Source organism: Oncorhynchus nerka, linkage group LG17 (genome assembly GCF_034236695.1).
Source record: "Oncorhynchus nerka isolate Pitt River linkage group LG17, Oner_Uvic_2.0, whole genome shotgun sequence".
Lineage (NCBI taxonomy): Eukaryota > Metazoa > Chordata > Actinopteri > Salmoniformes > Salmonidae > Oncorhynchus > Oncorhynchus nerka.
In genome coordinates this window covers 22308744-22326571 of record NC_088412.1, presented here as the reverse complement: position 1 = coordinate 22326571, position 17828 = coordinate 22308744, and the positions used below count along the sequence as shown (strand labels likewise).

At 47.1% G+C, this 17828-nt stretch overlaps 1 protein-coding gene across 1 annotated transcript in view; it reads left to right on the top strand.

Moving 5' to 3' along the window:
* The first annotated feature begins 2016 nt into the window (after nucleotides 1-2016).
* LOC115144964 (phospholipid-transporting ATPase IC-like) overlaps nucleotides 2017-17828 on the top strand; it is a 48902-nt gene continuing 33090 nt past the window's right edge. Inside the window, exons 1-11 of the mRNA XM_065003057.1 lie at nucleotides 2017-2238; nucleotides 2564-2735; nucleotides 2865-2923; nucleotides 3021-3084; nucleotides 4205-4296; nucleotides 4440-4553; nucleotides 5549-5647; nucleotides 6015-6076; nucleotides 15192-15264; nucleotides 15572-15642; nucleotides 15768-15859. Of these exons, the coding sequence (XP_064859129.1) occupies nucleotides 3048-3084; nucleotides 4205-4296; nucleotides 4440-4553; nucleotides 5549-5647; nucleotides 6015-6076; nucleotides 15192-15264; nucleotides 15572-15642; nucleotides 15768-15859 (640 nt within the window). The 5' untranslated portion in view covers nucleotides 2017-2238; nucleotides 2564-2735; nucleotides 2865-2923; nucleotides 3021-3047. The remainder of the gene's footprint in view (nucleotides 2239-2563; nucleotides 2736-2864; nucleotides 2924-3020; nucleotides 3085-4204; nucleotides 4297-4439; nucleotides 4554-5548; nucleotides 5648-6014; nucleotides 6077-15191; nucleotides 15265-15571; nucleotides 15643-15767; nucleotides 15860-17828) is intronic.

The following is a 17828-nucleotide window of genomic DNA, read 5'->3' as shown; positions in this document are numbered from 1 at the left end:
TTATGTGCTAGCTGGGTGGTTTTCTGGTCCACGTCAGTCCTCTGAATGTGGTTGAGAACTTGAAATACACAAGAGGACTGGAAGAAGAATTTAGACCAGAATGGCTATTCAAATACTATAGCCCATACATGAATGTAATAGGTGTTACGCTCGTCGATGGAAGGATCGGACCAAGGTGCAGCGTGGTAGGCGTACATCTTACTTTATTCAATGAACACCGAAAAAACAACAAATACAAACGAAATGTAAAGTATAGTAGGGCTAAACTGCACAGTACCAAAACAAGATCCCACAAACTACAGGTGGGAAAAGGCAGCCTAAGTATGATCCCCAATCAGAGACAACGATAGACAGCTGCCTCTGATTGGGAACCATACCCGGCCAACAAAGAAATAGAAACCATAGATTTCCCACCCTAGTCACACCCTGACCTAACAAAATAGAGAATAAAAAGGCTCTCTAAAGTCAGGGTGTGACAGTACCCTCCCCCCCAAAGGTGCGGACCCCGGCCGCAAAACCTGACTCTATGGGGGAGGGTCCCGGTGGGCATCTAGCCTTGGTGGCGGCTCCGGTTCGGGACGTAGACCCCGCTCCGCTCGTGGCTCCGCCAACCTCGGGGGCGCCTCTGGTGCGGGGATCGTCGCCGGAAGCGCCGGACCGTGAGTCATCGCCGGAGGAATCGAACCGTGGATCATCGCCGGGGACTCCGGACCGTAGATCGTCCCCGGAGGCTCCGGACCGTGGATCGTCGCCAGAGGCTCCGGACCGTAGATCGTCCCCGGAGGCTCCGGACCGTGGATCGTCCCCGGAGGCTCCGGACCGTGGATCGTCGCCAGAGGCTCCGGACCGTGGATCGTCGCCAGAGGCTCCGGACCGTGGATCGTCGCCAGAGGCTCCGGACCGTAGATCGTCCCCGGAGGCTCCGGACCGTGGATCGTCGCCAGAGGCTCCGGACCGTAGATCGTCCCCGGAGGCTCCGGACCGTGGATCGTCGCCAGAGGCTCCGGACTGGGAACCGTCGCTGGAGGCTCCAGAACTTGGAGTAGTGAGTTAACAGTGAAAACAATCAAATTGCTTATGGCATAACGTGGTATACCGAAGGCACTTTCCTAGTTGAGGTGTATGGAGGTTTTTCATCATGTTGTAAGGTCAATACATGGGGCTTTGTGTGGAAAGGAGCTTCCCTTTGAGGATAAAGACAGAGTAACCACCCATGGGAGGGAGCTCACTGTGCCCCTCCATCCTCATCTCAGTCCTCCTGCAGCTTGGAGTGCTCTAATAGACAGAGTAGGAGAGAAGGAGAGAGGGGGAGATAGGAAGGGAGAAAGAGAGAGAGGGAGAGAGAGGTAAGGAAAAATAGAGCGAGAAGGAGAGAGAGGAATGGAGAAAGAAGGAGGGAGAGAGGGAGATAGGGAGAGAAAAGACAGAGGAAGAGAGAGGAGGAGAAGGAAAGGGAGAGGAGGGAAGAGGGAGAGAGGGGGATGATGTGGGGAAGAAAAGGAGACCTCAGTGTTGTGAGGGGAAAGAACACGAAACCCATGGTGAAAGGAAATCAGAACTGGGAATTTGGTCTGGTATTTCCAGGACAAAGATGGTGACCTATTACCTACTTATACATACTTTCACCTGACATTCAGGCCTGTGTTAGTTAGCCTTATTAGCATTGTGACAAAGACTAAATCTCAAAATAATTTCCTTGTTTTCTGTAGACTGCTTTCCCATCCTCCTTAAACTATTGAAATTCAGCCAAAGACGTCAATGAGTCCCTCTGTACAGACGAGTACATCTCAATGTTGAATGGCCAGAGAAAAGGGGCTGGGGATCGAGGGACCACTGGTATTTGTGTTCTCCCACAAACTCTTATAACCTTTCCACCTTTCATTTTATTTTTTTCTCCTGTCTCTCCTTACACATTGTCCCTCCCTCCCTCCCTCCCTCCCTCCCTCCCTCCCTCCCTCTCTCTGGCAGGTGCAGGTAGAATATGTTGATACTGAAGCTACCTGGGAAAGAGAGAGGGGCAGGGACTGAGAGAGGCAGGAAGAGAGGGAGGAACGCCAGCAGGTGGATTGTTATGAAATGCTATGGAGAATGTGTGGAAAGTCACCACCATGTTAATATTCAGCTGTGGTCTGACTGCTGAGGTTGTTGGCACGTGCGATCGTCACCTGGTAACAGGTGTTATGTGACACACAGAGACACACAAGCCATGGAGGGATACTCAAAGGCTGCTGTTTACAGGTGAGTGTTATTAACGATCACCTACACACCTACACACTTTTTAACATCGAGCTATGGGTTTGTTAGGAAGTACGTTTCTTAGTTCATTAATTGTGGGAGCTTATTCGAGTTTGTGCTGTTTAAGCTAAATTGTGTGCGGGAGGCTAGTGTTTAGGGTTGGTGTTTGTTGTCATCAGGTAACATTTACCTGTTGTCTATTTTCTTTGTAAGGAGAAGAGGGAATTAGAGAGTTATAGCTAAGGAGGTGGAGCCCCTCTCTCTGGTCCGTCTGAGGTGAACTGGGTTGACCTTCATTCCACTGAATACGATCATTACTCCTCTTTAGGTCATGGTGACAGATGAAAACAGGATATCTACCACGATTCACCGCCTCTTGTTGTGTTACCTTTTGAGAGTCCTGGCTTAAAAGTATGATACTCAAATAGTTGGATCGACAAGTTTCACCAACTGCTTACCAAACAAAAACTTTCAACCAAAGCTGGGTTAACTCATGTTCGGTAGGTATTTTGTCATTTACTGATCGAACGTCTTAAATGTTAAACCTTGGGACCATTTGAGTTCACACTCAGCCACCTCAAACGACCAGTAGTGACATAGGATTTTGTGTGTCTTTCTGATGAGAATAGGTCACAGTCAATGATTTGAGGAGTCAAGATTCCCTCTTTCTCTCTGTGTGTCCTATGAGGTAAGCAAGCATGGCAACAGTGGAATGAGTAACAGGGCTGGCATGAGAGTCAATGTTTTGAATAACTTGACTGTTGCTCTCTGTTTCACTCTTCCAGAACAGTATATTTAGTCATTATAGCACCATGACCAAAGGGGATACTACCACCAACCCTGAAACAGGTCAGTCCAGTCCAGTCTTTGTGTCCATCCATATTTGCATGAAAGTGAAAGTGTGTCTAGATAAAGCATCCTATATATGACCTTTGACCTAGTTTGATAATGATGGAGTGCCTGTGCCATTAAACCCCTACAACTCATCCAGAACGCCGCAGCCCGTCTGGTGTTCAACCTTCCCAAGTTCTCTCACGTCACCCCGCTCCTCCGCTCTCTCCACTGGCTTCCAGTTGAAGCTCGCATCCGCTACAAGACCATGGTGCTTGCCTACGGAGCTGTGAGGGGAACGGCACCTCAGTACCTCCAGGCTCTGATCAGGCCCTACACCCAAACAAGGGCACTGCGTTCATCCACCTCTGGCCTGCTCGCCTCCCTACCACTGAGGAAGTACAGTTCCCGCTCAGCCCAGTCAAAACTGTTCGCTGCTCTGGCCCCCCAATGGTGGAACAAACTCCCTCACGACGCCAGGACAGCGGAGTCAATCACCACCTTCCGGAGACACCTGAAACCCCACCTCTTTAAGGAATACCTAGGATAGGATAAAGTAATCCTTCTCACCCCCCCTTAAAAGACCTAGATGCACTATTGTAAAGTGGCTGTTCCACTGGATGTCATAAGGTGAAAGCACCAATTTGTAAGTCGCTCTGGATAAGAGCGTCTGCTAAATGACTTAAATGTAAATGTAATGTAAATGTTTTAAGGGATCCGGTTTCCTCAGAAGAAGCTATTAGAGTAATGTCTGCCTTCTCCAGGTGCAGGATAGGGGAATAAGGGGCTGCAAGATTCCCCCTGAGAGATGTAATAATAACACACTACAGTCTGTCACACACACACACACACACACACACACACACACACACACACACACACACACACACACACACACACACACACACACACACATACACACACACACACACACACACACACACACACACACACACACACACACACACACACACACACATACACACACACACACACACACATGATCTCATCTTACCCCATATGTGATGGACAGTGACGTGACCTAGTCCCTGTGCTATGCCCTCCTCAAATCTCATTGGTGATAGAGAAAGCCAATTTGTGGTTGTAATAGGCTTTTCTTTAACCCTGTCTTTAACAGATATTACGTGGGAGGTGAGAGCAAACAGCCGCCACTTCCACAAACATCGACAGCAGAGATCCTTTCTGTGTTTCCGCTGGGGCCGATATGCCGTGAGTCACAGTACACTGTGTTGTTGTAACCCAACACTGTCGGCACAAACACACTAACCCACTAATTGACAAACACTCACGTCTCCCTTGTGTCTCTCTCTCTGTGTTTCTTTCTGTGTCTGTCCTCTGGGTTGGGTTGCCAGGACAATGTGGTGCGCAGTTTTAAGTACTCCCCTCTGACCTTCCTACCCCTCACGCTGTACGAACAGTTCCAGCGAGTAGCTAACCTTTACTTCCTCCTCATGGTGGTGATGCAGGTCAGACTCTGAGTTTCATTTATCTACTCAGTTCATTTCTATGGTTTCTGAGGATGGGTAAATCATGTTTATTTTTTGCCCAATATTTGACATTAGTGATTTTATTTATCTGTATATATGTTGACAAAAGAATGGTAATATTTTCGATTGTTTTAGACTAGTGTTCTAGTATGAGCAGCTTGTGTGCAATTTATACTTGTGATTCAGTGAATGTGGTAATCAATATGTGTGTGTGTGTGTGTGTGTGTGTGTGTGTGTGTGTGTGTGTGTGTGTGTGTGTGTGTGTGTGTGTGTGTGTGTGTGTGTGTGTGTGCATTCGTGCTGAGCAAACATTGCTTTTTTAGGTCTGTTCGGTTTCGGTCCAATTATTAAAACATAAATCGTTTTTTTTATGTTGGTTTCAATATTTTTTTTAAACATTAAATGCATTATGAAATAATGACATTAAAATGACATTAGAGCTTTTTAGTAATGGAAATTCAAAATCCGAAAATAGTGAACATTCAAATTCAAAATACGAAAATAGTGACCATTCAAATTTAAAATCCTAAGTATGTCTGACAAAATAATTTGACTAGTTCTTCAAAGTAGATAAGGCATACTATCACATTCTTCTCTATCCCTGGCGTTGTTGTGTTGTGCACGTTCCTCTCTCATGCGTTCCCAGTGATGTGTCTGCCTAACCTAATGTAGCAGCTGTAAAAGTGTATCCGTCTCTGTCCGAGCAGGAAAGAACAGGCACAATGGATTATAGGCATTGAAGGAAATGACCACATTTCTGCACTGAACGATGTTGAATAGTTCCTTCAGTGCAGGATCCCACATAGTTCTTGACTTGATTTCTCTCGTGAATAATTTCATTTCTCTCTAGAGAAACGGCTCGTTGAACCAACGTCGGTCAATTAGTTGCTTAAAAACAACAACATTAAAAATCTTGGTTAATCGCTCAGCACTAGAGTGCATGCACATGTGCATGTTTGTGTGTGTGTTTCCAGTGTGTCCCTGCCATCTCGTCCATCCCCTGGTACACCACCACCATTCCCCTGGTAATAGTTCTGTCAGTACGGGGGCTTAAAGACCTGACCAATGACCTGGTGAGATTACTCACTCACCCTCCAATCACGCACCTCGCTCATTCATAGTCCTCATTGACTCCTTGTACTCATTGACAAACTGGTCTTCCAAGTTGCATAGATTTTTAACTAGCTTCTCTCCTCCAGCAGCGATTATGTTTTGCATGGAACATTCTATGGTTAAGTGCATCACTGCGTTATGGTGTTTACACCCCTTTTGTGACCCTCTTTATTGACTTGTCAATTAGTGAAGGATGTACATCTCTCAGCTTGTGTCCCTATATGGTCCCCTAAATGTGTTTTCTCTCTCTCTTTCTCTCTCGCTCTTTCCTATTCACCATTTATTATCTGTCTGTCTGTCTCTACTATCTCTCTCTCTCTCCCTCAGGCCAGGAGACGTAGTGACTCTCAGATTAATAGGCGACCCAGTGATGTCCTCATCTCCCAGAGGTGAGCACAAAGATGCCAGCTCTGCCTCTTAGGGCACAAACCTAACTACAGACACCCTTGTGAACTGTAAAACATTTAAACGTTTGTGTCAATGTACTGTATGTCAGTTCCTTTGTGCTTCTAGAACAAGGGAAATAATGTATGTCTTTACCTCAACTCCTTTCTTTGTCCATTTTGTATCTCTCCTTTCTGTCTCTTTCCCTTCTGTCTCTCTCCTTTCTGTCTGTCTCCCTTCTGTCTCTCTCCTTTCTGTCTCTCTCCTTTCTGTCTCTCTCCCTTCTGTCTCTCTCCCTTCTGTCTCTCTCCCTTCTGACTCTCTCCGTTCTGTCTCTCTCCTTTCTGTCTCTCTCCCTTCTGTCTCTCTCCCTTCTGTCTCTCTCCCTTCTGACTCTCTCCGTTCTGTCTCTGTCCTTTCTGTATCTCTCCCTTCTGTCTCTCTCCCTTCTGTCTCTCTCCCTTCTGACTCTCTCCCTTCTGTCTCTATCCCTTCTGTCTCTATCCCTTCTGTCTCTCTCCCTTCTGTCTCTCTCCTTTCTGTCTCTCTCCTTTCTGTCTCTCTCCCTTCTGTCTCTCTTCCTTCTGTCTCGCTCCTTTCTGTCTCTCTCCCTTCTGTCTCTCTCCTTTCTGACTCTCCTTTCTGTCTCTCTACCTTCTGACTCTCTACCGCCTGTCTCTCTACCTTCTGACTCTCTCCCTTCTGACTATCTCCTTTCTGTCTCTCTACCTTCTGTCTCTCTCCCTTCTGACTCTCTCCCTTCTGACTCTCTCCCTTCTGTCTCTCTCCTTTCTTTCTTTCTCTCTCCCTTCTGTCTCTCTCCCTTCCGACTCTCTCCCTTCTGAGTCTCTCCTTTCTGATTCTCTCCTTTCTGAGTCTCTCCTTTCTGTCTCTCTCCCTTCTGACTCTCTCCCTTCTGTCTCTCTCCCTTCTGTCTCTCTACCTTCTGTCTCTCTACCTTCTGACTCTCTACCTTCTGACTCTCTCCCTTCTGTCTCTCTCCCTTCTGTCTCTCTCCCTTCTGTCTCTCTCCTTTCTTTCTCTCTCCCTTCTGACTCTCTCCCTTCTGTATCTCTCCCTTCTGTCTCTATCCTTTCTTTCTCTCTCCCTTCTGTCTCTCTCCCTTCTGTCTCTCTCCTTTCTGAGTCTCTCCTTTCTGTCTCTCTCCTTTCTGAGTCTCTCCTTTCTGACTCTCTCCCTTCTGTCTCTCTCATTTCTGTCTCTCTCCTTTTTGACTCCCTCCTTTCTGTCTCTCTCCCTTCTGTCTCTCTCCTTTCTGTCTCTCTCCCTTCTGACACTCTCCCTTCTGACTCTCTCCCTTCTGTCTCTCTCCTTTCTTTCTTTCTCTCTCCCTTCTGTCTCTCTCCCTTCCGACTCTCTCCCTTCTGAGTCTCTCCTTTTTGACTCTCTCCTTTCTGAGTCTCTCCTTTCTGTCTCTCTCCCTCTGTCTCTCTCCTTTCTGTCTCTCTCCTTTCTGTCTCTCTCCCTTCTGTCTCGCTCCTTTCTGTCTCTCTCCTTTCTGTCTCTCTCCTTTCTGTCTCTCTCCCTTCTGTCTCTCTTCCTTCTGTCTCGTTCCTTTCTGTCTATCTCCTTTCTGTCTCTCTCATTTCTGTCTTTCTCCTTTTTGACTCTCTCCTTTCTGTCTCTCTCCCTTCTGTCTCTCTCCTTTCTGTCTCTCTCCCTTCTGACTCTCTCCCTTCTGTCTCTCTCCTTTCTTTCTTTCTCTCTCCCTTCTGTCTCTCTCCCTTCCGACTCTCTCCCTTCTGAGTCTCTCCTTTCTGACTCTCTCCTTTCTGAGTCTCTCCTTTCTGTCTCTCTACCTTCTGACTCTCTTCCTTCTGTCTCTCTACCTTCTGTCTCTCTACCTTCTGACTCTCTCCCTTCTGTCTCTCTCCCTTCTGTCTCTCTCCCTTCTGTCTCTCTCCTTTCTTTCTCTCTCCCTTCTGTCTCTCTCCCTTCTGAGTCTCTCCTTTCTGACTCTCTCCTTTCTGTCTCTCTCCTTTCTGTCTCTCTCCCTTCTGTCTCTCTCCCTTCTGTCTCTCTACCTTCTGACTCTCTCCTTTCTGACTCTCTCCTTTCTGACTCTCTACCTTCTGACTCTCTACCTTTTGTCTATCTCCTTTCTGACTCTCTCCTTTCTGTCTCTCTCCCTTCTGACTCTCTCCCTTCGGTCTCTCTCCTTTCTGTCTCTCTCCCTTCTGACTCTCTCCCTTCTGTCTCTCTCCCTTCTGACCTCCTCCGTTCTGTCTCTCTCCTTTCTGAGTCTCTCCTTTCTGCCTCTCTCCTTTCTGCGTCTCTCCCTTCTGTTTCTCTACCTTCTGTCTCTCTACCTTCTGACTATCTCCCTTCTGTCTCTCTCCCATCTGTCTCTGTCCTTTCTGTCTCTCTCCCTTCTGTCTCTCTCCTTTATGTCTCTCTCCTTTCTGAGTCTCTCCTTTCTGTCTCTCTACCTTCTGTCTCTCTACCTTCTGTCTCTCTCCCTTCTGTCTCTCTCCCTTCTGTCTCTCTCCTTTCTTTCTCTCTCCCTTCTGTCTCTCTCCTTTCTGACTCTCTCCTTTCTGACTCTCTCCCTTCTGTCTCTCTCCCTTCTGTCTCTCTCCCTTCTGACTCTCTCCCTTCTGTCTCTCTCCTTTCTGTCTCTCTCCCTTCTGTCTCTCTCCCTTCTGTCTCTCTACCTTCTGACTATCTCCCTTCTGTCTCTCTCCCATCTGTCTCTGTCCTTTCTGTCTCTCTCCCTTCTGTCTCTCTCCTTTATGTCTCTCTCCCTTCTGTCTCTCTCCCTTCTGACTCTCTCCCTTCTGTCTCTCTCATTTCTTTCTCTCTCCCTTCTGACTCTCTCCCTTCTGTATCTCTCCCTTCTGTCTCTATCCTTTCTTTCTCTCTCCCTTCTGTCTCTCTCCCTTCTGTCTCTCTCCTTTCTGAGTCTCTCCTTTCTGTCTCTCTCCTTTCTGAGTCTCTCCTTTCTGACTCTCTCCCTTCTGTCTCTCTCCTTTCTGTCTCTCTACCTTCTGACTCTCTCCTTTCTGTCTCTCTCCCTTCTGTCTCTCTCCCTTCTGTCACTCTCCCTTCTGTCTCTTTACCTTCTGACTCTCTCCTTTCTGTCTCTCTCCTTTCTGTCTCTCTCCCTTCTGTCTCTCTCGTTTCTGTCTCTCTCCCTTCTGTCTCTCTCCCTTCTGTCTCTCTCCTTTCTGTCTCTCTACCTTCTGTCACTCTCCCTTCTGTCTCTTTACCTTCTGACTCTCTCCTTTCTGTCTCTCTCCCTTCTGTCTCTCTCCTTTCTGTCTCTCTCCTTTCTGTCTCTCTCCCTTCTGTCTCTCTTCCTTCTGTCTCGCTCCTTTCTGTCTCTCTCTCTTCTGTCTCTCTCCTTTATGTCTCTCTCCTTTCTGTCTCTCTCCCTTCTGTCTCTCTTCCTTCTGTCTCGCTCCTTTCTGTCTCTCTCCTTTCTGTCTCTCTCCTTTCTTTCTTTCTCTCTCCCTTCTGCCTCTCTCCTTTCTGTCTCTCTAACTTCTGACTCTCTCCTTTCTGTCTCTCTCCCTTCTGTCTCTCTCCTTTCTGTCTCTCTCCTTTCTGTCTCTCTCCTTTCTTTCTCTCTCCCTTCTGACTCTCTCCTTTCTGACTCTCTCCTTTCTCTCTCCTTTCTGAGTCTCTCCTTTCTGACTCTCTCCTTTCTGTCTCTCTCCCTTCTGACTCTCTCCCTTCTGTCTCTCTCCTTTCTGTCTCTCTCCCTTCTGTCTCTCTACCTTCTGTCTCTCTCCTTTCTGACTCTCTCCTTTCTGACTCTCTACCTTCTGACTCTCTCCCTTCTGTCTATCTCCTTTCTGTCTCTCTTCCTTCTGTCTCGCTCCTTTCTGTCTCTCTCATTTCTGTCTCTCTCCTTTTTGACTCTCTCCTTTCTGTCTCTCTCCCTTCTGTCTCTCTCCTTTCTGTCTCTCTTCCTTCTGTCTCGCTCCTTTCTGTCTCTCTCCCTTCTGTCTCTCTCCTTTCTGTCTCTCTCCCTTCTGACTCTCTCCCTTCTGTCTCTCTCCTTTCTTTCTTTCTCCCTCCCTTCTGTCTCTCTCCCTACCGACTCTCTCCCTTCTGAGTTTCTCCTGTCTGATTCTCTCCTTTCTGAGTCTCTCCTTTTTTCTCTCTACCTTCTGACTCTCTTCCTTCTGTCTCTCTACCTTCTGTCTCTCTATCTTCTGACTCTCTCCCTTCTGTCTCTCTCCCTTCTGTCTCTCTCCCTTCTGACGCTCTCCCTTCTGTCTCTCTCCTTTCTTTCTCTCTCCCTTCTGTCTCTCTCCCTTCTGAGTCTCTCCTTTCTGACTCTCTCCTTTCTGTCTCTCTCCCTTCTGACTCTCTCCCTTCTGTCTCTCTCCCTTCTGTCTCTCTACCTTCTGTCTCTCTACCTTCTGACTCTCTACCTTCTGACTCTCTCCCTTCTGTCTCTCTCCCTTCTGTCTCTCTCCCTTCTGTCTCTCTCCTTTCTTTCTCTCTCCCTTCTGAGTCTCTCCTTTCTGACTCTCTCCTTTCTGTCTCTCTCCCTTCTGACTCTCTCCCTTCTGTCTCTCTCCCTTCTGTCTCTCTACCTTCTGTCTCTCTACCTTCTGACTCTCTACCTTCTGACTCTCTCCTTTCTGTCTCTCTCCCTTCTGTCTCTCTACCTTCTGTCTCTCTCCTTTCTGACTCTCTCCTTTCTGACTCTCTACCTTCTGACTCTCTCCCTTCTGTCTATCTCCTTTCGGTTTCTCTCCTTTCTGTCTCTCTCCTTTCTGAATCTCTCCTTTCTGTCTCTCTCCTTTCTGAGTCTCTCCTTTCTGTCTCTCTCCCTTCTGTCTCTCTCCTTTCTGATTCTCTACCTTCTGACTCTCTCCTTTCTGTCTCTCTCCCTTCTGTCTCTCTCCTTTCTGTCTCTCTACCTTCTGACTTTATCCTTTCTATCTCTCTCCCTTCTGTCTCTCTCCTTTCTGTCTCTCTTCCTTCTGTCTCGCTCCTTTCTGTCTCTCTCATTTCTGTCTCTCTCCTTTTTGACTCTCTCCTTTCTGTCTCTCTCCCTTCTGTCTCTCTCCTTTCTGTCTCTCTTCCTTCTGTCTCGCTCCTTTCTGTCTCTCTCCTTTCTGTCTCTCTCATTTCTGTCTCTCTCCTTTTTGACTCTCTCCTTTCTGTCTCTCTCCCTTCTGTCTCTCTCCTTTCTGTCTCTCTCCTTCTGACTGTCTCCCTTCTGTCTCTCTCCTTTCTTTCTTTTCTCTCTCCTTCTGTCTCTCTCCCTTCCGACTCTCTCCCTTCTGAGTCTCTCCTTTCTGACTCTCTCCTTTCTGAGTCTCTCCTTTCTGTCTCTCTACCTTCTGACTCTCTTCCTTCTGTCTCTCTCCCTTCTGACTCTCTCCCTTCTGTCTCTCTCCTTTCTTTCTCTTTCCCTTCTGTCTCTCTCCCTTCTGAGTCTCTCTTTTCTTACTCTCTCCTTTCTGTCTCTCTACCTTCTGACTCTCTCCCTTCTGTCTATCTCCTTTCTGTCTCTCTCCTTTCTGTCTCTCTCCTTTCTGAATCTCTCCTTTCTGTCTCTCTCCTTTCTGAGTCTCTCCTTTCTGAGTATCTCCTTTCTGTCTCTCTCCTTTCTGAGTCTCTCCTTTCTGAGTCTCTCCTTTCTGACTCTCTCCCTTCTGTCTCTCTACCTTCTGTCTCTTTACCTTCTGTCTCTCTCCTTTCTGTCTCTCTTCTTTCTGTCTCTCTCCCTTCTGTCTCTCTCCCTTCTGTCTCCCTCCTTTCTGTCTCTTTCTTTTCTGTCTCTCCTTTCTGTCTCTCTACTTTCTGACTCTCTCCCTTCTGTCTCTCTCCTTTCTGTCTCTCCCTTCTGACTCTCTCCCTTCTGTCTCTCTCCCTTCTGACCCTCTCCCTTCTGTCTCTCTCCTTTCTTTTTCTCTCCCTTCTGCCTCTCTCCTTTCTGTCTCTCTAACTTCTGACTCTCTCCTTTCTGTCTCTCTCCCTTCTGTCTCTCTCCTTTCTGTCTCTCTCCTTTCTGTCTCTCTCCTTTCTTTCTCTCTCCCTTCTGACTCTCTCCTTTCTGACTCTCTCCTTTCTCTCTCCTTTCTGAGTCTCTCCTTTCTGACTCTCTCCCTTCTGTCTCTCTCCTTTCTGTCTCTCTTAATTCTGTCTCGCTGCTTTCTGTCTCTCTCCTTTCTGTCTCTATCCCTTCTGTCTCTCTCCCTTCTGTCTCTCTCCTTTCTGTCTCTCTCCTTTCTGTCTCTTTCCTTTCTGACTCCCTCCCTTCTGTCTCTCTCCTTTCTGTCTCTCTCCCTTCTGTCTCTCTACCTTCTGTCTCTCTACCTTCTGACTCTCTACCTTCTGACTCTCTCCTTTCTGTCTCCCTCCCTTCTGTCTCTCTACCTTCTGTCTCTCTCCTTTCTGACTCTCTCCTTTCTGACTCTCTACCTTCTGACTCTCTCCCTTCTGTCTATCTCCTTTCGGTTTCTCTCCTTTCTGTCTCTCTCCTTTCTGAATCTCTCCTTTCTGTCTCTCTCCTTTCTGAGTCTCTCCTTTCTGTCTCTCTCCCTTCTGTCTCTCTCCTTTCTGTCTCTCTACCTTCTGACTCTCTCCTTTCTGTCTCTCTCCCTTCTGTCTCTCTCCTTTCTGTCTCTCTACCTTCTGACTTTATGCTTTCTATCTCTCTCCCTTCTGTCTCTCTCCTTTCTGTCTCTCTTCCTTCTGTCTCGCTCCTTTCTGTCTCTCTCATTTCTGTCTCTCTCCTTTTTGACTCTCTCCTTTCTGTCTCTCTCCCTTCTGTCTCTCTCCTTTCTGTCTCTCTTCCTTCTGTCTCGCTCCTTTCTGTCTCTCTCCTTTCTGTCTCTCTCATTTCTGTCTCTCTCCTTTTTGACTCTCTCCTTTCTGTCTCTCTCCCTTCTGTCTCTCTCCTTTCTGTCTCTCTCCCTTCTGACTGTCTCCCTTCTGTCTCTCTCCTTTCTTTCTTTCTCTCTCCCTTCTGTCTCTCTCCCTTCCGACTCTCTCCCTTCTGAGTCTCTCCTTTCTGACTCTCTCCTTTCTGAGTCTCTCCTTTCTGTCTCTCTACCTTCTGACTCTCTTCCTTCTGTCTCTCTACCTTCTGACTCTCTCTCTTCTGTCTCTCTCCCTTCTGACTCTCTCCCTTCTGTCTCTCTCCTTTCTTTCTCTTTCCCTTCTGTCTCTCTCCCTTCTGAGTCTCTCCTTTCTTACTCTCTCCTTTCTGTCTCTCTACCTTCTGACTCTCTCCCTTCTGTCTATCTCCTTTCTGTCTCTCTCCTTTCTGTCTCTCTCCTTTCTGAATCTCTCCTTTCTGTCTCTCTCCTTTCTGAGTCTCTCCTTTCTGAGTCTCTCCTTTCTCTCTCTCCTTTCTGAGTCTCTCCTTTCTGAGTCTCTCCTTTCTGACTCTCTCCCTTCTGTCTCTCTACCTTCTGTCTCTTTACCTTCTGTCTCTCTCCTTTCTGTCTCTCTTCTTTCTGTCTCTCTCCCTTCTGTCTCTCTCCCTTCTGTCTCCCTCCTTTCTGTCTCTTTCTTTTCTGTCTCTCCTTTCTGTCTCTCTCCTTTCTGACTCTCTCCCTTCTGTCTCTCTCCTTTCTGTCTCTCCCTTCTGACTCTCTCCCTTCTGTCTCTCTCCCTTCTGACCCTCTCCCTTCTGTCTCTCTCCTTTCTTTTTCTCTCCCTTCTGCCTCTCTCCTTTCTGTCTCTCTAACTTCTGACTCTCTCCTTTCTGTCTCTCTCCCTTCTGTCTCTCTCCTTTCTGTCTCTCTCCTTTCTGTCTCTCTCCTTTCTTTCTCTCTCCCTTCTGACTCTCTCCTTTCTGTCTCTCTCCCTTCTGTCTCTCTCCTTTCTGAATCTCTCCTTTCTATCTCTCTCCCTTCTGTCTCTCTCCTTTCTGTCTCTTTTCCTTCTGTCTCGCTGCTTTCTGTCTCTCTCCTTTCTGTCTCTCTCATTTCTGTCTCTCTCCTTTTTGACTCTCTCCTTTCTGTCTCTCTCCCCTCTGTCTCTCTCCTTTCTGTCTCTCTCCCTTATGACTCTCTCCCTTCTGTCTCTCTCCTTTCTTTCTTTCTCTCTCCCGTCTGTCTCTCTCCCTTCCGACTCTCTCCCTTCTGAGTCTCTCCTTTCTGACTCTCTCCTTTCTGAGTCTCTCCTTTCTGTCTCTCTACCTTCTGACTCTCTTCCTCCTGTCTCTCTACCTTCTGTCTCTCTACATTCTGACTCTCTCCCTTCTGTCTCTCTCCCTTCTGACTCTCTCCCTTCTGTCTCTCTCCTTTCTTTCTCTCTCCCTTCTGTCTCTCTCCCTTCTGAGTCTCTCCTTTCTGACTCTCTCCTTTCTGTCTCTCTCCCTTCTGACTCTCTCCCTTCTGTCTCTCTCCCTTCTGTCTCTCTACCTTCTGACTCTCTCCTTTTTGACTCTCTCCTTTCTGACTCTCTCCTTTCTCTCTCCTTTCTGAGTCTCTCCTTTCTGACTCTCTCCCTTCTTTCTCTCTACCTTCTGTCTCTTTACCTTCTGTCTCTCTCCTTTCTGTCTCTCTCCTTTCTGTCTCTATCCCTTCTGTCTCTCTCCCTTCTGTCTCTCTCCTTTCTGTCTCTCTCCTTTCTGTCTCTTTCCTTTCTGACTCCCTCCCTTCTGTCTCTCTCCTTTCTGTCTCTCTCCCTTCTGACTCTCTCCTTTCTGTCTCTCTAACTTCTGACTCTCTCCTTTCTGTCTCTCTCCCTTCTGTCTCTCTCCTTTCTGTCTCTCTCCTTTCTGTCTCTCTCCCTTCTGACTCTCTCCTTTCTGTCTCTCTACCTTCGGACTCTCTCCTTTCTATCTCTCTCCCTTCTGTCTCTCTCCTTTCTGTCTCTCTCCCTTCTGTCTCTCTCCCTTCTGTCTCTCTCCTTTCTTTCTCTCTCCCGTCTGCCTCTCTCCTTTCTGTCTCTCTCCCTTCTGTTGCTCTCCCTTCTGACTCTCCCCCTTCTGTCTCTCTATCTTCTGACTCTCTCTTTTCTGACTCTCTCCTTTTTGTCTCTCTCCTTTCTGAGTCTCTCCTTTCTGACTCTCTCCTTTCTGTCTCTCTACCTTCTGTCTCTCTACCTTCTGTCTCTCTCCCTTCTGACTCTCTCCCTTCTGTCTCTCTCCCTCCTGTCTCTCTCCGCCTCACGTCTCAGTTTCAGCCCATCCCAGTGGAAGGATGTGTGTGTGGGAGATGTGTTGCGGATTCACAAAGACCAGATCATCCCGGTGAGTTTCCATGCCTAGGCTTTAGCCTCAGCTGATTCAGTACCACCTGCAGGTTTGCATAGAGTCAAATTCAAATGTGTTTATTCGTCATATACACATGCTATACATGGAGAACACAGTGCAATTAAATACTTACTTGCAGGTTTATCCCTCGACAGTCAACAACAATAGAAAAAGTAAATAGGTAAAGAAAGGGTACTAAAAAAGGGAGAGAGTCCAAAGTGGTTCCCTAGCCCTGACTGTCTGGTCGCCCCTCTCCCTTTGTGCTTCTCTCTATAGACATCTTTTCCTTCTGTATCCCTTGTAGGCAGATCTACTGCTCCTCTGCAGCTCTGAGCCACACAGCCTGTGCTACGTAGAGACAGCTGACATTGATGGGTAGGGGACAGAAACATCCATATACTGGCAATGTACTCTTGTCCATACTGTACACTGAACCAGATATGACCTGTTTATTTTAAGCTGAGGGTTATGATGCCTGACCGTGGTCCCTGTCTTTGCAGAGAGACAAATCTAAAGTACCGGCAGGCCCTGGACGCCACCCACACAGAGATGACCTCTGACCCCACAGAACAGACCCTGGCTGCCTTCAATGGTAGGCACCACCTGAGCCAAAGCATTAGGAGAGTTAGGAAAAAATGCTAAGCGTATGCAAAATAGGGTGAGCTCAGAACTGAAGCAGACCCTATCTGCCTTCAATAGTAGTCACCGCCCTGATACAGGGCATTAAGAAGTAAAGAGAATTAGGAAAAAATGCAAAGTGTATAAAAATTGGGGTGAGCTCATAATAACAATATGTCAGTGTCAGGTTGCATTTGACATTTTAGTCATTTAGCAGACGCTCTTATCCAGAACGACTTACAGTTAGTGCGTTCATCTTAAAATAGCTAGGTGAAATTACAACATATCACAGTCATAGTAAGTACATGTTTCCTGTATAAAGTAGCTATCAGCAAAGTCAGAGCTAGAGTGTGTGTGTGTGTGTGGGGGGGGGTTATTTATTTTGAAAAATGTGGGTGCGAGGGGGGTTTTCGGGAAGATGTTTTCGGAAGATGGGGAAGCTCTATGCTGTTTTAGCTTCAGGTTCCACCATTGGGGTGCCAGGACGGAGAAGAGCCTTGACTGGACCGAGCGGGAGCTGGCCTCCTGTAGGTGTGGGAGGGCTAAGAGACCAGAGGTGGCAGAATCGAGTACTCGGTTCGGGTGTAGGGTTCGAGCACAGCCAGAAGGCAGTTCATCTTGCTGGCAAGTACCATGGTCTTGTAGTGAATGCGAGCTTTGACTGGAAGCCAGTGGAGTGTGTGGAGGAGCGGGGTGACATGTGAGAACTTGGGAAGGTTGAACACCAGGCGGACTGCAGGATTCTGGATAAGTTGCAGGGTTTGATGGCTCAAGCAGAGATTCCAGCTAACAGCGAGATGCAGTAGTTCTGACGGGACATGACAAGTGCCTGGATTAGGACCTGCATGACTTCCTGTGTGAGGTAGGGTCGTATGTTGTAGAGCCTGAACCTGCAGGAGCGAGTCACTGCTTTGATGTTTGCAGAGAATGACAGGGTGTTGTCCAGGGTCATGCCAGGGTTCTTTGCACTCTGGGTGGGGGACACCGTGGAGTTGTCAACTGGGATCGCTGGCATAACACAGTTTCCCATTTTTAGACATCTGGCTGGTGGCAATTACGTAATTACTTGTTCATTAATTCAAGTTTATAATTCAAACACTGGAGATTGTAAAATATATTTTCGATGCAACAGCATACTAATCAGCTACCAATGATTTTTTTTAAATATTCAACTGTCCTTTACAGCCTACCTGAACCTGTATGACGTGAGCCGACGTCGCGCTCTCTTCCTAGAAAGTGCTTAAAAACAATCTACTAATGCCACATAATAGTCCACCCAGTCCACCCTAAAAACACAAGCTTATTGGGGATTGTTTCATTATGCAGTGTACTATCTATAGATATATAGGCCTACAGTATTTAGTTGCTATTTATACTTTTTTTTATAAAAATTACAAATCAAATAGCCTAACAATGAGGAAAAAAGTTATTGAGTATAAATTCAGTCACTATTTATCGTTGAACTCAGTGGGTTTTATCTGGCCTACACAAATGGGCTGCAATATTTAAGAGAATTTAAATGAAATGAAATCCAACTTCTTAGACTCCTCTGGTCTCCTGAAGTCCTCCAAATGTTTTCATTAGGCCTGTAGGTCCAGGTTACGGGCCAAATTGATTTCTATACTTAGTATTGCCAACCCAGACAGTCGTTCCTGAGACATTGTGCAGTATATGTCCATTGTGCAGCACATCAATTGAAATGAATGATATTGCAACTACACAACTCAAACACCGGTTCACCAGTAGGTCTATAAAAAAAAGTCAAGCCCTCAAGAACTGTTTTCCATTAAAGATTATAATCTGTTTGCATCTGACAATTTATTGGCTGTCCACAATCCAGACGACCTATTGGCTGTCCACAATCCAGACGACCTATTGGCTGTCCTCAGAGCTTCCTATACAGTTCATCTCTTTCCATAACGTGTTCAGGCTGGCAATTAAGG